Source organism: Artibeus jamaicensis, unplaced genomic scaffold (assembly GCF_021234435.1).
Source record: "Artibeus jamaicensis isolate MK-2021 breed Jamaican fruit bat unplaced genomic scaffold, CSHL_Jam_final contig_519, whole genome shotgun sequence".
Classification (NCBI taxonomy): Eukaryota; Metazoa; Chordata; class Mammalia; order Chiroptera; family Phyllostomidae; genus Artibeus; species Artibeus jamaicensis.
Genome location: NW_026521871.1, coordinates 31,377,228 through 31,396,393, shown reverse-complemented (window position 1 = coordinate 31,396,393; position 19,166 = coordinate 31,377,228). Strand labels below are relative to the sequence as shown.

The 19,166-nt window shown below is 38.6% G+C and overlaps 1 protein-coding gene across 1 annotated transcript in view; it reads left to right on the top strand.

The window, feature by feature from the left end:
- LOC119048301 (collagen alpha-4(VI) chain-like) overlaps positions 1–19,166 on the top strand; it is a 112,029-nt gene that overhangs the window by 61,334 nt on the left and 31,529 nt on the right. Inside the window, exons 18-23 of the mRNA XM_053669551.1 lie at positions 2,315–2,368; positions 7,540–7,602; positions 7,948–8,013; positions 13,975–14,028; positions 14,147–14,182; positions 18,698–18,760. Coding sequence (XP_053525526.1) covers positions 2,315–2,368; positions 7,540–7,602; positions 7,948–8,013; positions 13,975–14,028; positions 14,147–14,182; positions 18,698–18,760 — 336 coding nt within the window. The remainder of the gene's footprint in view (positions 1–2,314; positions 2,369–7,539; positions 7,603–7,947; positions 8,014–13,974; positions 14,029–14,146; positions 14,183–18,697; positions 18,761–19,166) is intronic.

Genomic DNA, 19,166 nt, shown 5'->3' with positions numbered 1-19,166 from the left:
TTAGATATTTGCCCTTGTCTTCAAAATAGAAGGACCCTAGAAATTTAGCTTTAACTGGCTGCCTTTTGTATTACATACTGTTGTCCAATATTTTATTTCCATTTTTTGGTTAGGTTCTACCAATTAGACAGTTATTTTTCTGTTCTGTAGTCAGTGCTTATCTAGCTTTACCCTCATATTTATTATGACTATTGGTGCCTTCAAAGGAACATGAAAAGGTCATGCTTCTTTTGCCTATGGTAGGACTTTTAGAATTTCCTTTGATGAAATTCATAAATTCCCTTGGCTTTTGTTTTTCTGAAATTCTCTTTATTTTATCCATTTTCTTGAAAGCTAGTTCTTGGGTAAACATTTGTTTTCAGCACTTTGAAATGTAATTTCATAGTTTTCTGGCTTCTGTTATCTCTTTCATTATTGCTGTTAAGAAGTTATCCATCAAACTAATTGTTATTCCTTGGTCATCAATCTTAAAAAGATAATATATCAGGCTGCCTTAAAATTTCCCCTTTGTTTCTAGCTTTCTGCAGTTTCAATATGATATGTCCAGGTGTAGATTTGTTTTTCTTTACTCTGCTTGAGACGTATTAGGCTTTTGAATCTGAGTATATGTGCCTTCTATAAGTTTTAGAAAAATTTTTTTATTTTTTAAATTTTATTTAGTTATTTTTCAAATGCAGTTTTTTGTCTGTTTCTCCCATCCCAGCCTCCCCTGCCTCGTGCTCCCCACCTCCCTCCCATTTCCACCCCCCTTAGTTCTCGTCCCTGTGTCCTTCCTATTTGTTCCTCCAAATCCCTCCCCAGTTTTAGAAAATTCTTAGCAAATTATCATTTTGACATTTTAATCTTTTTCATTTTTCTCTATTGTCTCTTTATAGGAGTCTAATTAAAAATTTCTGAGAACTTTTCATTTTATTCTTGGTGATTTAAAAAAAATTATGTATTTATTATTTATTTTTAGAGAGAAGGAGAAAGAATGGGAGAGAAACATCAATGTGTGGTTGCCTCTCATGTGTCCCCTACTGGGGACCTGGCATGCAACCCAGGCATGTGCCCTGACTGGGAATGAAACTAACAACCCTTTGCTTTACAGGCCCATGCTCAATCCACTGAACTACACCAGCCAGGGCTTATTCCCAGTGACTTTTAACTTCTTTCCTATCTCCTTGTCTTTCTGTGCTGCATTCTGAATAATTTATTCACTTTCTAATTCACTAATCCTTACATCACTCTGTTTAATATGCCTTTTCACCTGTCAGTTAGATTTTTAATTTCAATTAGTATAATTTTCACTTCAAAAAGTTCTTCGATTCTTTCTCAAATCTGCTTAGTCTTTTAAAAATAGTTGACTGTTATTTTAAACAAATTATTTTAAACAAATTCATTAAATATACTTACTTTATATTCAATATGTGGTCATTCCAATATCTATAGTCATTGCACGTCTGATTTTGTTATCTGTCATTTCTGCTGGTCCCCCTCTCCTGGTGTCCCCCTCATATGTGTAGTGACTTTTGATTTAAACTCAGTTTTTAATTTAAATTTATCTGTGGTACATCATTAAGGCCTGAGCTGAAGGTTGTTTGCTTCTGCCATGTACTTGGTGGCGCTACCTCCCAGGACCACTTAAAATAAGTGCTCAGGCTATATTCCCAGAAGTGGGATCCCTGGGTTAAATGGCAGTTCCATTTGGACCTGGAGATTATTATGTCAAGTGAAATAAACCAGTGAGAATGACCAGTACCTTATGATCTCTCTTATATGTAAATGAAATAAACCAATGAACCAAATAAAACCTGAGGCATGGATACATAACTCTAAGAGAATATATGCATGGCCCATGGGGACATAGACAACAATGCGGTGAAGGGCGGGGGTGCAGGGTGAGGGGGTGAGGTCTGGGTGGAGGGAGAAAATGGGGGGCATCTCCAATAGTGTCAACAATAAAAAATCAAAAAGAAAAACGTTAAAAACAAACAAAAATAAAATAAAATAAATGATCAACTTGTGGGTTTTTACACTACAGTCACACTGAGTGATCAGAGTCCTTTGGGCAGCCAGTACCTATTACTTCTGTTGATTCTTGCTTTCTCTTTATTTTGAACTCTAAAGATTTCTCTTTTTCTTTATTAGCTCATTAATGTATGTAAAATATTTTAAAGTTTTCAAAGGGATGATTGTTCAGGGCATCTAGTCTGCCACATACTCAGAAATCAAATGGTAAAGAAACTTTATCCGTTGGCTAGACTGTGAAACTATGTGAAAAAATTTGATGTGACTACTATAACAAAGTGTGTTGGTATATTTATTTTTTTAGGGTGATCATGGCATCCCAGGATCATTTGGAGAAAAAGGAGACAGGGGAAATCGGGTAAAATAAAAGGATATTTTTCTTTCATATTTCTACTGATTACACTGACCTTGGCAATTTATTTATTTTTATTATTTTTAAATATATTTTATTGATTATGCCATTATAGTTGTCCCATTTCTCCCCCTTCATTCCCCTCCACCCTGCACACCCTCTCCCACCCACTTTCTCCCCATTTAGTTCATGTCCATGTGTTATAAGTTCTTCAGCTTCTACATTTCCCACACTACTCTTGCCCTCCCCTGTCTATTTTCTACCATCTATGCTACTTATTCTCTGTAACTTCTCCCCCTCTCTCCTCCTCCCACTCCCCTGTTGCTAACCCTCCATGTGGTCTCCATTTCTGTGGTTCTGTTCCTGTTCTAGTTGTTTGCTTAGTTTGCTTTTGTTTTAGATGTGTTTGCTAATAATTGTGAGTTTGCTGTCTTTTTACTGTTCATGTTTTTTATCTTTTTTTCTTAGATAAGTCCCTTTAACATTTCATATAATAAGGGCTTGGTGATGATGAACTCCTTTAACTTGACCTTATCTGAGAAGTGCTTTATCTGCCCTTCTATTAGAAATGAAAGCTTTGCTGGATAGAGCAATCTTGGATGTAGGTCTTTGGATTTTATTACTTGGAATACTTCTTTCCAGCCCCTTCTTGCCTGTAAGGTCTCTTTTGAAAAATCCACTGACAGTCTGATGGGAAGTCCTTTGTAGGTGACTGTCCCCTTGTCTCTTGCTGCTTCTAGAATTCTCTCCTTCATTTGAATCTTGGCTAATGTAATGATGATGTGCCTTGGTGTGTTCCTTCTTGGGTCCAACTTCTTTGGGACTCTCTGAGCTTCCTGGACTTCCTGGAAGTCTATTTCCTTTGCCAGATTGGGGAAATTCTCTTTTATTATTTGTTCAAATAAATCTTCCACTTGTTGTTCTTCCTCTTCCCTTTCTGGTACTCCTATAATTTGGATGCTGGAACATTTAAAGATGTCCTGCAGGTTCCTAAGGCTCTCCTCATTTTCTTTTGAATTCTTGTTTCTTCATTCTTTTCTGTTTGGTCATTTTTTTTTCTTCCTTCTGGTCCACTCCATTGATTTGAGTCCCAGTTTTCTTCCCATCACTGTTGGTTCCCTGTGCATTTTCCTTCATTTCACTTGGTGTAGCCTTCATTTTTTAATCTAATTTGTGACCAAATTCAACCAATTCTGTGAGCATCCCAATCACTAGTTCTTTGAACTGTGCATCGGATAGGTTGGCTATCTCTTGGTTGCTTAGTTGTATTTGCTCTGGAGCTTTAATCTGTTCTTTCATTTGGGCCATTTTTTTTTTTGTTTTGTCATACCTGTTACATATGAGGGGTGGAGCCTTAGAGGTTCACCAGGGTGGGGCAACCCAGTGTCTGGGTTGTGACACTGTATGTGGGGCAGGGGTCTGAGAGGGAACAATGATACTTGCTCTGTTCTCTCTCTAATTTCAGTCTCTTCCGAGCTTCCCCCAAGCAAACTGAGCCCTTCTGGTGCTGATTCCCATGTGAGTGGGTTGGTGTACATTCTAGGACTCTGTGGGTCCCTCCAACAAACTCTCCTTTGAGGCTGGGAGTTTCTCCCGGCACCGCAACCTCCCACAGGTGTTTTCAATCAGTGTTCTGAGGCTTTATTTAAATGTTTCAGGAGCCTGGGTCGCTTGGTCTGTCTCCCTCCCCAGTTTTGCCTGGTTTATCTGCTCATGAATATAAGACTGCCTGGTCAGCCAGCTGCCTTGTGGGCCGTGCCTGGCTTCACAATCACCACCTCACTGGGTCTGCCTGTTGCCACCTTGAGCCCAGGGTCTGCCCACTGCCAATTTGTGCGCCTGGTGCCACTACTTATTTTTTTAATTATTTTTTTTATTTTTGCTGTAACCCCTCTCTGCTTGGCTGCCTAACTCCATCACTCCCACTGGTCTGGATGAATGGGTCTATTTTAACTCCTCGGTTGTCAGACTTCCATACAGTTCCATTTTCTGTCAGTTCTGTTTGTTACTTTGTTTCTAAATTGTTGTTCTCCTTATTTTGGTTGTGAGAGGAGCTACAGTGTGTCTGTCTATGCCTTCATCTTGGCCAGAAGTCTGGCAGTTTATTTTAAGTTTGAGGAAAGAATCACTTAGTGGCTTAACAACTAGATTGGGAGTTAAAGGGCAATAAATATTAGATGACTATTTGGAACCTGTTCCTTAAGGCCCAACTCTGCTGATAGTGAAATGAATAATGTCAACCTAGTTTTACATTACTCTTTTATTTTTTATGCTTTAGAACTGTAATTGTTATTCCCTTTCTCACAAACTTTTATGTATCCCTGTTGCCAATGATTTAGTCTTATATCCAAGGCCTTTCAACCACATTCTTCACTAATCTTGGTTAAGAAATGTCCTTCCCAGGATTAAGACATACAAATGGGCAGTTATAAAATAGTACAGAGATGTAAAATATAGTAAAGGGCATGCAGTCAATAATATTGTAGTAACTCTATATACTATCAGATTGATACTTGATTTATCAGGGTGATCATTTTGTAAGTTATGTATACCTGAAACCAATATAATATTGTATGTCAACTGTAACTGAAAAATAATAAAAAGAGAAGTATCCTTCCCAGTCAAATTATACTACTTAATGTCCCCTGAAGATTTGTTACGCATGCCTACCTCTGCATCTTGGTTCATGCAAGGTACCCCATCCTGGAATGCCTTTTCCCTGCCTCTGTCTTCAGTGCTTATTTGAATATCACTTTTTCTTTAATTTCCAGCTCCTGTCTTCCCTCCTCATGATGCCCTTGACCTCACCAACCGTGTTAGTCTGCAGAGCTTTCCCCCTTCTCTATATCCTTCCAGTGTACTTTGTATTATATGCTTGACAGTGACTATGTATTGCCTCATGCTGGGACTTATATTTCTATGTAAGGGAAGTCATATGTACTCAACTCTCCCTTCCTGTGCCATGGCAGACATTACTAATCAATTATATAGCCCAAAGTATCTGTCTCAGTACAGTACTATAATCAGCTTTTGTTGATTGAATTAGATAAGGGGATGAACTTTATTTATTTGTGTTTTTTTTTATACCCCACATGGAATTAGAGTAATGCTTTACCACCAGGTGTGGATTGGTTTCCTGATAAGTGAAACAGGAAATCACAAGAAATGGCTCTTTACTGAGGTTGAATTTCCAGCCTGGAGTTTGGGGATCAGATTTTGGAGAACCACACTTTTTCAAGACTGGAAAGACTTCAGTTTCCATTGAACTTAGTGAAATTAGATAAACACCTGTCAAGTTTTTTCTACCTGTAGGGCATTTGCTAGACACAAAGAAGAGTTCAAAGATAAATAAGTCTCAGTTATGACCAAGAAAGAGCTTATTAACTGGTGCAGGAGATAAGATTTATATAGGAGGTACTATAATACAAGATACGGTAAGATAAAGCATGTAACAGTGGTGCAAATAAAGAATGAATGGGAACACAGTGACTTGGAGAGGAATCTAAAAGAGTGGTGTTTCTTCATCTGATCAATCATCAGGATTTATTGAGCATCTGTTGTAATTCAGGCATGACTGTAGAATAGGGAACAAAACAGGCATGCGTTCTGTATCTCAGAACTGGCCTCTGTAGAAGAGGGATAACTGTTAATGACATAAACATGGAAAGAGATGTAAGAATACTGGTAAGATAAGTGCATGGAGAGGTAAGTGACAGGGGCATCTGATCCAGCCTGTGTGGTGAGGAAGGCTTCACTGAGGGAGTAAAGATGGAATGAAATTTGAAGGATGAATAACAACCAGATGATGAGGGAGGAAAGAAGTGGGCAAGAGATCACCCTTCCACACTAAGGTCTGTGGCATTTGAGGATGGTGCTGAAGGGTGGAGAAAACTGTGGCATTCCAGGGCACATGGGAGATCAAGACATCTTTTACCCAGACCTCCATGAGAGAGGCATCTGTATTCCAGATGAAGAAAAAGGAAAGGCTGAGAGTTAGAAGAACTCAAAGTGGGCTCAGGCAAACAAGGATTCCAATTCAACAGGAGTGGAAGGTGAGATAAAAAGGATAATGTGTGGGAGGAAAGTCTGGAGTCAATTTAATGCCATATTTAGTTTTTTTTTTTCTACTGCATAGCAAGGTGCTATCAAAAATTTCTAGGCAAGGAAGACACATTCAAAACTACAGGTTTGCAAGATTACTCTGGAAGCCAGTGTCTGGGTCAGAAAAAGAAGGGACTAAAAGTTGGACAAATCATAATAAGAATCATATACCAGGCTCTGTACTCAGCATTTTAGTTTATCTTTCTACTTAATCCCTATAACAACTCTATAAAATAGGTACATTTGTTTCACAAATGAGAAAATTGTCTTAGAAAAGTCAAAGAAATTTGCCTAGCAAGTAAACTAAGCAGCAGAAAGAGAATTTGGAATCAACTAACTTTCTACTATTATATTGGGCCAGGAAAGTAGTCAGGAGGAGTCTCAAGTCATTAGACTAGCTTCTTTTGGAGCCTAGAAAACATTCTATTCCTTGTATGTTTGAGAGCCAGATCTCAGAGAAGAATTCTCTCCAGAGCCATGTACATATCATCTGAGGGAGGTTCTGTGGCTCTGTTGAACCTGCTACACAGATATGGTACCACTAAAGGTTGGTTTTAAGAGAAGCAGTCATTTGCTTATCATGTCATAGTGTTTTGGCAAGTTGCTTTCCCTCTCTGGTTCTATGTTTACAACAGTCAGGAACTCTGGGAGTGCTTTTCTTTCTTTTTTTCCTATTTTTATGATATCTTGCTCTGCTAATGCTTTCCACATTCATGATGGAGAGAGCCTTTCTGTTTTTCTTACATGTGTTTCTGTGTGGGAGTATCAGGGAGGAGTGGAAAGATCAAGGGGTTCGGTAGTTGGGACACCTGGGTTCCACTTCCCTGAGCCTCAGCTCCTGAGTTGTTAAGGTTAAATGAAGTCATGCACACTTAGGGTCAAGCATGTTGCAGATTTTCAGTAAAAGTATGTTCTTTTCTGTGTCCTAACCTCACGTCTTTGGCAGTAAATGCTTAAAATTTCAAGTACTAAATTGCTCTTTTAATTTGAGTCATTTTTCCCTCTTAATGTTTTCTCTCCTTTAGGTAATAGATGATTTCCAACAGTGACACATTCTTTTTTCTTTGTCATTCAAGGGCTTGCCAGGACCACCTGGACAACCTGGAGAGCATGGAGAGACTGGGTTAAGGGGTGATCCTGTGAGTGGTGGTTAAGGGGTTTCCACTGTGTTATCCAGGGACTTGTAAACTGTTTGGGCACAAAGGCACAGAACAATGAGTTATTCATTAACGAGTCATCATTCAGCCTATCTTGGTATTGCAACAAATAAGAGATTTGTGAGGAAACCCATGTTATAGAACTTTTGGGTTCTCAAAGAGTTTGAAATTTTAATTGAATTGCTTATTTGGGATTATTGAGTAGGTCTAGACAATGAAAATGAGTCTCCTTTAGTGTCTTTCTTTTTATAAGAAAAGATCGTGCTACCTATAATTTTTCCCTGTCTTTCCTATCCATTTGAGCTAAATAACCTTTTATTTTTCCAGGGGGATCCCGGAATTGATAGTTACAGCCAAGGCCCTAAGGGAGAAACAGGAAGGCGTGGACAGCAGGTAAGATTGTCTCTGCTTGTTTGGGGATACAGATACACACGGGAAAGGTTACCAGCTGGTGCAGAAGACTTGGTTCAGCATAGAAAACCAGAGAGCAAACCTGTAGGACTCTATTGTCCATGGAGACAGAGCTCTGAACGTTAATCCCTGCTTATGTCCTTGTCCTTGCACCCTTGTCTCGTGTGTGTGTGTGTGTGTGTGTGTATTTTTGGTGGAAATCTTATCACCCACCATGCTAGTAATGCATGCTTCTTTACTTTTTTTTTGGTTTCTTCATATCCACAATGAAAGCATCAGACTCAGTAATCTAAGATCTTTCCAGTTTTAAAATCCTCCAATTTTATAACGATGTGTTGATTTTAAGCAAACAACTAAACAGGAACAGAATCAGAGAAATGAAGATCATATGGAGGGTTATCAGTGGGGAGGAAGAGGGGAAGAATGAGGGGAGAAGGTACAGGGAATAAGAAGCATAATAGGCAAGCACAAAATAGACAGGGGGAGACTAAGAATAGTATAGGAAATGGAGAAGCCAAAGAAGTTATATGCACAACTCACAGACATGAACCAAGGGGGTGGTGGGAATGTTGGAAGTTGGGAGCAGTGCAGGGTGGAGGGGGGATAAAGGGGAGAAAAAATGAGACAACTGAAATAGCATAATCAATAAAATATACTTTAAGAACAGATGCTCAGGCTCACTACACTGCTGGCTTGCTTTCCGTCACTGCCATTGTTGATTGATGTGAACAGAGAACTAGCTGCTTTAAAAGATAGATTCCTGTTTAATTCTGAAGACTAATAGCATCATGACAGAAGACATCACATAAGGAAAAAGACTTGTTAACTTGACAGACGCTTACTTGTTGGAAGCTGTTTTTAGATTTTTATGTCCTAGACATTAAAATGCATGACTCTGAAAAATGACCAAAATAACCCAAGTGTCTAGTCCTCAGATCACATTATCCCTGATTTCCAGGAATGGGGTCTGCATACCAACATGTTTACAACTGTAGAGCAGCCCCTATTTGCTTTAAACTCCAGCTTATATCCTTTGACAAAACCTTAGGATGCCAATTCTCTTCCCTGGATTGTGCCTAGTTTCCACCCTTTTTATGTATGTCCTGGTCCCAAATAAAATCCAGTTGTTAACAAGATCCTTACGATGTAGCTAAGTGAGAAAACTGGCACAACTCACTGCAAGATTTTCTCATTCTGTTGTTAATTACAGTTATTTGCACAAACTCCACTGAGAGGGTTCTCTTGGGTGAGCTGAGATTAGAGAGCCCTGTGAATATCCACTCAACAATAATAACCCATTTAGTGATGGGACTGAGCTAAGAGATTAGCAGAGCAGCAACCCTTAAATCATCTGGGCTTCAGTTTTGCCGTCTGCAAAGTGGGTAGATTGTAAACCATTTCAGTGTTTCCATCTGTTAGTGGTTATCATGGGAAGAAAGGTCAGGATCTACGCATAAATTGGGCTTTGGTTCCATGACTTGCTCATCGTTTTACAGTTGGGGAGGAACTCAGTCTAGCCGACCATGGGAAGAGCCTCGTGCACACAGCTTTCAGAGGTCTCCATCACTGACTTTAGCTAAGGGTTAACCTTGAACTTCAGATCACTGAACTGTGCATACAAACAAAAACTGTCACCCTCTGAGGTGGTGCCATGTCATTTTGCATTTGTATTCCCCACAGTTTCTACTACCAGGATGAGTTTAGAGAAGGGTGCTCTAAGAAACTTAAAGAAGAGAGCCCTCTAGGGGGCACTCTTCCATTAGTATTAGTTTTGAGTTTGACCTGAAAGCTGATTAGCAGTTGCAATTCCTTTAGAGAAGATGCCCTGAGGAAGCAGTCTTTCAAACCAAACTGAGAAACCTAGTATTGGGGAAAGTGTGAAAAAACCAGTCATGCCTTTGCACTTCTGGGGAGGAGGAAAATCAATTCAGCTGTTTTGGAAGGTGGTCAGGCATCATACATCAGTTAGGACTGCTGACTTTTGTTTGTTTCTCAATATAGAAGTGACAGAGAACTGGACTGGCAGGGTTTACCTAATACTCACGTTTGATAATCCAAGAATAGGAGATCCCAGGTTTGGTGCACGAGCTCAGTGCCACCAAAACCCAGGGTTGTCATCAGGGCCCCTGGCCCTTTCTTTCCACAGTGCCATCTTCACTGTGGTCCTGGGGCTTGGCAGACCAAGAATTTTACCTTTGCTTTTATATAAAATGCCGACAGGAAAAGGACTTTTCTTTCACCAGAGCACTGCCAGCAATATTCTCTTTACAGCTCACTCAGCTCATTGTCTGGGTCCAGTGCTCTCCGCCTGCCCTCTTGCCCCATTTTAAGAGCTAGAGAATGCAAATCTCTAACAAAGGAAATGAGATTTCCATGATTGGCTTGTCATAATTTGTCCCTTGGAGCTGGACAAGTCATTGCTCTAAACAAAACTGAGATTTTCTTAGCAAGGAAGAAAGGGGAGGGAGTGTCGCGTAGCTATCAACTGTGTCCACCAGGGCTTAATATATACATGTACGTTGATCCGGTCTTTCCAGTTACAGAAGTTTTTCCAGAAGTTAAGCATGACTCAATCTAAAGATTCAGATCTGGGGATGATCAGTGTAATAATTTTTAATCCCTACAATGCTTAAAGGTCCAATGACAAGGGATCTTTCATAAAACAATGGCAAATCCACATGATAGAATATTATTAAGCCATAAAAATAATTTAGAAGACTACTTCATTATAAGTAAAACATTCATGATGTAGTATTAGAAGAAAAAAAAACAGATCATAAAACTCTGCAGTCAACAAGAGTCCTAACTGGTTGAATATATCTATATTTCTTGGGGATAAACACCCAGAAATGATGCATTTCATTTTCTTAATAATTGTTAAGAAATTGTCATTTCTTTTTTTTAAAAGGTTTTATTTATCTTTAGAGGGGAAGGAGAGAGGGAGAGAAACATCAATGTATGGTTGCCTCTAGTGCGTCCCCTGCTGGGAACTGGCCTGCAGGGAACTGGCCTGCAACCCAGGCATGGTCCCTGACTGGGAATCGAACCGCAATCCTCTGGTTCGCAGGCCTGTGCTCAATCCATTGAGCTACACCAGCCAGGGCAAGAAATTGTCATTTCTTAATAACAATTATCCAAATTGTTGAAAGATTCCATGTTGAGCCTGTATAACTTTTGCCCTGGTTTTTATTTTGAAAAAATTTAAATCTATAGAAAAATTTGTAGTTGCCACATTTGCTTTATGTCTCTCTATGCAAATACATAGTTAATGTGTGTATATAATTTGCTGAGCCATTTGAGGATTAATTAAAGATATCATGACATTTTGCTTTTAAATATTCAATTAATAGCTTTCAAAAACAAGAATCTTGTCCTATATAAGCACAATGCAATCATCACACTCAAGACATTTAATATTGGTGCAACATCATGTCTACTATACAGTCCATACTTAGATTTCCAAAGTTGTGCCAATAGTGCCTGTTATGGTTATTTTTTAAATTTATTTAATTATTGTTCAAGTATAGTTTTTTGTTTTTTACTCCCATCCCAGCCTACCCCCTCAGTGCTCCCCACCTCCCTCCCATTTCCACCTTCTTTAGTTGATGTCCATGTGTCCTTTATACTAGTTCCTGTAAATCCTTTTCCTTTTTCCCCTGAAATTCCCTCCCTTCTCCCCTCTGGTCACTGTCCCCCTGTTCTCTATTTCAGTGTCTTTGTTTTTATTTTGCTTTTTTGTTTGTTTCGTTGTTTAGCTTCCTGTTAAAGGTGAGATCATATGGTATTTGTCTTTCAACACTGGCTTATTTCACTCAGCATAATACTTTCCAGTTCCATCCATGCTGTTGCAAAGGGTAGGAGCTTCTTCTTTCTGTTGCATAGAATTCCATTGTGTATATGTATCATAATTTTTTGATCCATTCATTTATTGACGGGCACCTAGATTGCTTCCAGCTCTTGGCTATTGTAAATTGTGCTGCTATGAACATTGGGGTGCATAGGTTCTTTTGAAGTGACATTTTAGGGTTCTTAGGATATAATCCCAGCAGTGGAATTGCTGGATCTAAAGGCTGTTATGCTTGTTTTTATCGTTGTCATTGTTCTGGGTTCCAGTCAAGGACTATGTAATGCATGTGGTTGTTTTGTCTCTGCTGTGTCTCTTACTCACAACTGTGTCCCTTCATTCCTTAGTTTATGTGACATTGATATTCTAGGCCAGTTTCTTTTGCTTAACATCTCTCAGTTAGGATTTGTTTGGTTGTTTCTTCCTGACTACATTTATGTTAATCAATTTTAGTAGGAGATTAAGAAATGTACCCTTCTTAGTCACCAAGAGGGACATTAGGTCAGTCTATCTCATTATTGATACATTAATTTAGTCACTTGATTAATCTATTGTGAACATACTTTGACCCACTTTCTAATAATTAAATACTTTGGATAATGATAGTCTGAGATGGTAAATTTTTTGTTTCCAAACATTCTTTTACCCAGTGGTACCCGTATTGGCTCAAATAACCCCTTTATTATCTTGGCTGCAAATAAATAAATAAATAAATAAACAAATAAATCAACCACTTACTATTGAAATGAGAAAATAATAAACATTTTAAGAAAAAAATCTTTATTATATCTAGACCAATTATGAGAATGCTATATCTAAAGCCTTCTCCCTGATATGAACTACTTTATTTAAACAATTCCCATTATAATAGTAACATTTACAGTAAGTATTTGAGGATGCAGAAAAATAAAATGTAGAGAAAAAAATTAATAGTTCCAGTAGCTAAGAAAACCATGACTTTACTAACTTCCCTAATTTTTTTTGTGGCAAAGTTACTCTCCCTGAGAAAGTCAGATGAGGATCTCAAGGACTTATTAAAAACTGTTCCAGTGTAATATAATAAATGAGGAATCATCATTTTGTCTTTCGTTGTATTTGGGTTAAATTATTCTTTCACAGAATTTAGCGTACTTGGAAAGAACAACATTATAGCACAATTTTTCTACTTAATGAACTTTTGATAGATATTTTTAATTATACTATTTCAATAAGCATTTCTACAATGATTTAATTAACACTTTCTTCATATTGTGGAATATATAAATCACTTCAGCATTTAGTCTGTTATAAATAACAGAAGAACACATGGCACAAAATGTTTTTGTTTCCGCATTTTACATTCATTCCTAATTTATGCATTCTCGTTGACTTAGCATCTGACTTCACTGAATAATATCCTAAGATATCCCTATTTGCAATCAGGTGGTTTCCATTTCTCCTGAAAAATGAACTCATTCTTTTTCTGGATACTACACATTTTCCCACTTCTGATCTTAAAGAACTTGAGAGCACTAGATGGTTTCCCCATTGTGACTGTGTATGACCTCTCCCTCCCTTATCATCTGTATATATTGATCTCTCCATGTGCTCAGAGACACACTCTTCTACCTTCTCTTTCTATTTGCCATTCTCTGTAGGATGCAGGTAGAAAAGGAAGTGCTAGTATTTTTCAAATATCAAGCATGGCTTGTTGGAGAATATCTGTGACTACTGTCCCAACGTGTTGAACCCTAAGGAGTTGTCAAATGAACAGTCTTTGGGGAAAGATGCCCACAACGTGAATGTTTTAAAACACCAGAATTAAATCAGCACTCTGAAGGAGTACTGACCAATAGAATGTTCTGAGATCAGGGGAATATTCTCTATCTGTGATGTTTAAAGTGGTCGTCACTAGCCACATGAACTTACTGAACACTTGAAGTGTGCCTAGTATAACTGAGGAACTAAATTTTCAGTTAAATTTGCTTTAAATTAATTTGAACTTCATAGTCACATGTGGCTACAGGCTTCTGTATTGGATAGTCCACGCCTAGAGAAGATATGCAAACATATGTGTGTAGATATCTAAACTGGTCTTCCCTTTCCCTTTTACTTTTCAGGGAAGTTCTGGTTACAGTGGACCTCAGGGGGTAACTGGAAATGTTGGTCCTCAGGTAGGTGTAACTGCTTATGGAGTGTACGTTTCACCTGCTTTTGTGGGAAAGAGAGGTTGGGTGGGATGAAAATTGGCTGTTTTCTTCTCTAAGGTTCACATTTCCCTTCTATTTTTAGGGGTCAAGAGGAAGACAAGGTCTGCCAGGATTGAAGGTCAGTGCTTTCTGGAAGAGGTGCCCCTTGTTGCACATCTATGACACTTTAGATAGTTCTGTCTGAGGTCAAGGGCAGTGCTGGTTGGGCTGTCTGAGGTTCCCTGAGGATCACTGGGAAATTTCCCTGGGGATCTTTTTTCATGAAGGAGGGAGGGTTTATATGGGTCCTCTCTGCACCATATTCAGCTGGCTATATATAACATTTCATTTAGATGGAAAAAAAGTTAATAGCTTTACCTCCAAAATAATGATTTTTCCACTTAAAGAAGACTTCCTAAGGGTGCATAAGGGAATGTCGTAGTTACTAACTGAAGGGAAAAGTTTGAGTTTTACTATTTCCAAAGGGGGAATGACATGATTTGAGGGCGGGACGGGGTGATATCTGTGGTGAAAATCGTATTTTACTGAGCATTTATCTAGCACCAGTCACTGTGTTAGACTTTTACTTACATCTTATATAACCCTTTCGACAGCCCTTGGAGTTATGAGCACCCTGGGTTGCTTTTTATGGATAGGAGAGGAAATAGAGGTTTAGCAAAATGAAGTTTCTTGTCAGAGGCCACATAACTAATAATTGGTGGAGATAGGATTCAGATCCAAAGTTCAGAATGCTCTTGGAAATAAGAGTTAGATTTATTGAGAAGACTTATCTCTAACATAGTCTGGTCACACTCTGCTAGTGTTATTTTTTCTAGTATTCTCATGATTTTAGGATGGAAGAGTCAGAGATCAACTTATGTCATCTCTGAGCCTGGAGATGAGTGAATGGGAGTGTGCGTGTGTTGGCCCAGGAGCTATGCACAAAGAGAAAATGGAATTTATGGGTCTCCAAACCAACAATGTTGAAAAAGCATGGCTATGGAGAAATCCCAAGTCTCAAAAATCCAGACAAGTTTTGTTGGTATCAAGTAAAATGTTATTTCTTAAAACCAAAAAATGTTGAAAAATCACAGCTATGGAGAAACCCTAAGTTTCAAAAATCTAAAACAAGTTTTGCCAGCGCCAAGTAAAATATCATTTCTTAAACAATGTTAAGATTCGAAGTAAATTTTTAGATAATTTTTGTGCTATTAATTCTTCACACTGGTAAAATAAATAAGGTCTTGAAATATCATTTTACCTGCCTTTACTTGTGTGGCTCAGTGGGTTGGGTGTTGGCCCAGCGATCAATTCCCTTTCAGGGCAGAAGCCAGAGCTGGGGGCCAGGTCCCCAGTTGGGGGTACACAAGAGGAAAACGATCCATATTCCTCTCATATTGATGTTTCTTTCCCTCTCTTCCTCCCTCCCTTCCCCTCTCTCTAAATAAATAAATAAATAAATAACTACAATCTTTAAAAAAAATATATCATTTTATCCCACTGTTTTTATCCCCTGAAAGGTAGAAAAGAATAAACTACAATTGACCAAGCCAAGTTTTAGAGAAATTTAGTGGCTTTAGGCAGTGGAGTGAATTTTCTACGCTTGAATTATTTAATTCTTTTGTAATACTATGTGCAGTTTATCTGCACGCCCATGAACAGTGGGTCCTCTGCTCTGTTGTCCTTGGTTACTCCCTGTGTTACTCCATCTCCTAGGTCTTTCTTTTTATTTAATTTACATCAGAGCCAAGCCTGTGCATAAGTTTAAAGTCCATTTGCACTTTCAAGCTAAGAATGAAAAATATTTCCTTGCCCATTCCTTGTTCTGGGTGTCCCTGCATCCCAGAACTTCAGGAGAACCTGCTCTCATGTCTGTGGGCTTTTCCTTATGGTATTACTGCCCTTTCCCTAAATGACATGCTTACTTTTCTTTTTCTAGGTTTTCAGTTTTGGATGTTTTTCTGTTGATTGGTTTCTTTCTTTTTTTCTCTGTTGATTTGAGTTTGGACCTGGATTCACCCAGTGCATCCCTGAATCATAACATATTCCCCTCCAGGCTCTTACTGTGTGTTCATTTGTGGTGTATAGTCTATCTAATTTTCACAGCTAGACCCTGACCAAGAATTCTGTAAGCCCTTAAAGTTTTTATATTCAAGAATAAAGAAAATTTTGGTTTTTTTAACCTGCTTCCTCTAGTTCTGTATATTTTAACTTAAACAAATGTACTGTTATGAAACATTTATTACAGAATAAATACACTGGGTTTGTAGCATATGGCCATGGGCCAGTTCCTAACCCAGGTTCCTGTTCAGGCTGCGCTTTAGGTTATCATGTACTGTGAACCTGCACTTTCTTGTTGATGGAGCCTTCTGAACCATTTTTTCCCTCTACTTTGATATGATAAAGCTTGCTTGGTACAAGATTAGTTCTAAAATGCTTTCCTTTTCTCTTTTTTCATTGGTTTTCAATATTTTTCATCACCTTTTCTGCCCATCTCTCTACCCCCGATCCCTCGGGCAACCGTCAGTTAGTTCTCTGTTTCTAAAGGTCTGTTTTGCTTTGTTTTGTTTTTTTTGTTTTGTTTTGTTTGATTTCCCACTATGGGGGAATAAAGATTTTTCTTAACCTGTCCATCTCCTTCTTCATACACTGTCCCCAAACTCCTGTTTGCAGTAAACTTCCTCTACTTTTGGGTCAGTTCAGTTCCTTGTTTCCAGGATAACTAGATAAGTGCTATTTACAGCTGTAAAAACACAATTGTCCTGAGTCGCCCTTTCTCTTCAAAGTCTCCCTTGCTTTGCGTTCTATGAGCGTATTATTAGTTAATCACGAAACTCTTTCACAAGACTGCTAACCTCCCAATATATTCAGACATGTCGGGTCTATTTTTCTTGGATGGCTTCTACCTGGGCCCTCTCTGTGTTGTCCTGCTCCAGTCCATACAGCTTGCTCTCTGGACCTCTGTTCTGATGTCTCACTGGGACTGATGCAGAGCAGCAACCTCTCATTCTGGAAGCAGAGAAAAACGTGTCCAAACTGCTGTTCTGATAGGAAGCCTCTCCCTTTGATACATTGTAATCTTGTTGAGTCCCTGTAGTTGTTTGCTCTTTCCTATTAAAGATTTGACTTTTTTTTTTTTTTAACAAGAAGGAGTTGTAGACTCCGGGGTGAACTGGGTTTATTCACCATGTCAGTAGTTTTCTAGATAACCCCATGCTGGAGCATCGGTCCAGTAGACCCATTTATGTTTTTGAGACTATAACCTGCTTAAGGTGAGCCAATACTATTGGAAGAACGTAGCTCACAGAGGTGCTGAACTCTAAATGACATTTCTCGGGCCTTGGAACATGTGGCTCATAACTCTCTATAAAATGAGATATTCTGGCTTTTGCAAGATGCCTAACAAAATGGACATCGAAATGAGATTGTATCTATGGAAAAGATTGTATTATGGCAAACAAATCAATGCATAGATTATTTTGGCAATAATCTGTGTTTCCTTTACTTATATATATAATTATCATAATGTATATACTATTTTATATTCTGCTTATTTTATATTCTGCTCTTCTCTGTTTCCAAATCTTCCTGTTACCATTTTAATACATCATGCCTTTTTCTGTTAAAGAACAATGATTTACTAAGCAATTTGGTAATTTCTGTTTTGTTACCTATCATGTCAGTGATGTAAAGAGCAAGCATATTTTGAGTTTTTTTGCATTGTTCTTGTTGTGGCTTTGCTTCAATGATTTCCTGATATCACTGTGCAGGCAATGGGATCATAATGAGAGCGCCCCAGCTTTGCTGTGTGGAGCCACATGTTTTTCCAAAACATTGCATTGGGAATGTCACTCGTGTAATGTGCAAGTTAGGCAACATTCCACAGGCTGTTTTGAAATTTCTAGCTCCCCACCTTTTAAAACATGGTTTGTATTTATAAATTTAGAAACCAGCTCTTGGAGAATAGAGTAATAGAATAGTATGATTAGTAGAAGTGCTTCCCATTTATCAGAACAGTTTAAAAAACGTAAGAAGCACATGTAATTGACCCACATATTGATTCATTCTGAGTTTAAGACTTTTTTCTTTTCTGTAACTCTGAATCATTAATCAATAGCCTGGTCAACATGAGAAAGAAGACAGAATAATTCACAAAATGGGCATTAGCCGGTTTTCTGCTATTTCTCTACGTGCTTTGTTTCTCTGTGGGCCTTTGTTCTTATATCACAGTTGTCGCTGTGCTCAACCTCTGAGTTTCTTCACATGGGATAAGGGTCCCTAAGAGCAGTCAGAATTTGGCCCACATTCCTTCAAAGTTGTGGATGGGCTTTTAGTAACCAGTCACTATGTTAAATGGGCGTGGGAGTAATTTAAACAAAGTGTTTTGCTTCCGTCACTAGCTGAGACATTGGAAGGTGATGCGCAAAGACTAGGAAAGACAGTAAGAATCTGGTCTTGCATTTTCCCCACATGAGTGGAACTCCCGCCCCCATTCCTCTCCTGCTCCATGTCTTAAAGAGGACTGGGCACAGGCAGTGAAATGTTTTTTGGCTTTCTTTTGTGGCTTTCAGGCTACGTCTTGTAGAGAAGGCTGCCTTCAGTAGGAACACTAAAGGTGCTCGGAGAACTCACTAAATCTTACTCTTTTTGACAGGGTGTGCGTGGAGAATCTGGTGAACGCGGTTACCAAGGAGAACCTGGGTATCCAGGCTCACAGGTTGTATCAGTGAACTTGCTTCTAGGCTAAAGGATATTTGTTTAAAATTTCAACTTAGGTTCTGTGATAGGGATTTAACATATATCAGAATGACCTTGGCTACCTCCCTTCCAGGGCCTCCCAAAGCAAATTATATAACTCTCTTCTGGGCAGGTTAAACCCCAATAGCAATATTTAGTGAACTCTTACTATGTCCTAGATATGGCCCTAAGCACTTGTAATAACTCATTAAATTTTTCAGGGGTGAGGTTGTTATCCCCATTTTACAGGGGAGATATGGGGTGAAAGAGAAGTTAGGTAAATTGGCCAAGCTCACACAGCTGGTAAGTACGTGATAAAGATGGAATTCTGACTCAGACGGCATAGTTATAAATCTTTGCTCTTAATTACTTCCCATTCGAATTAC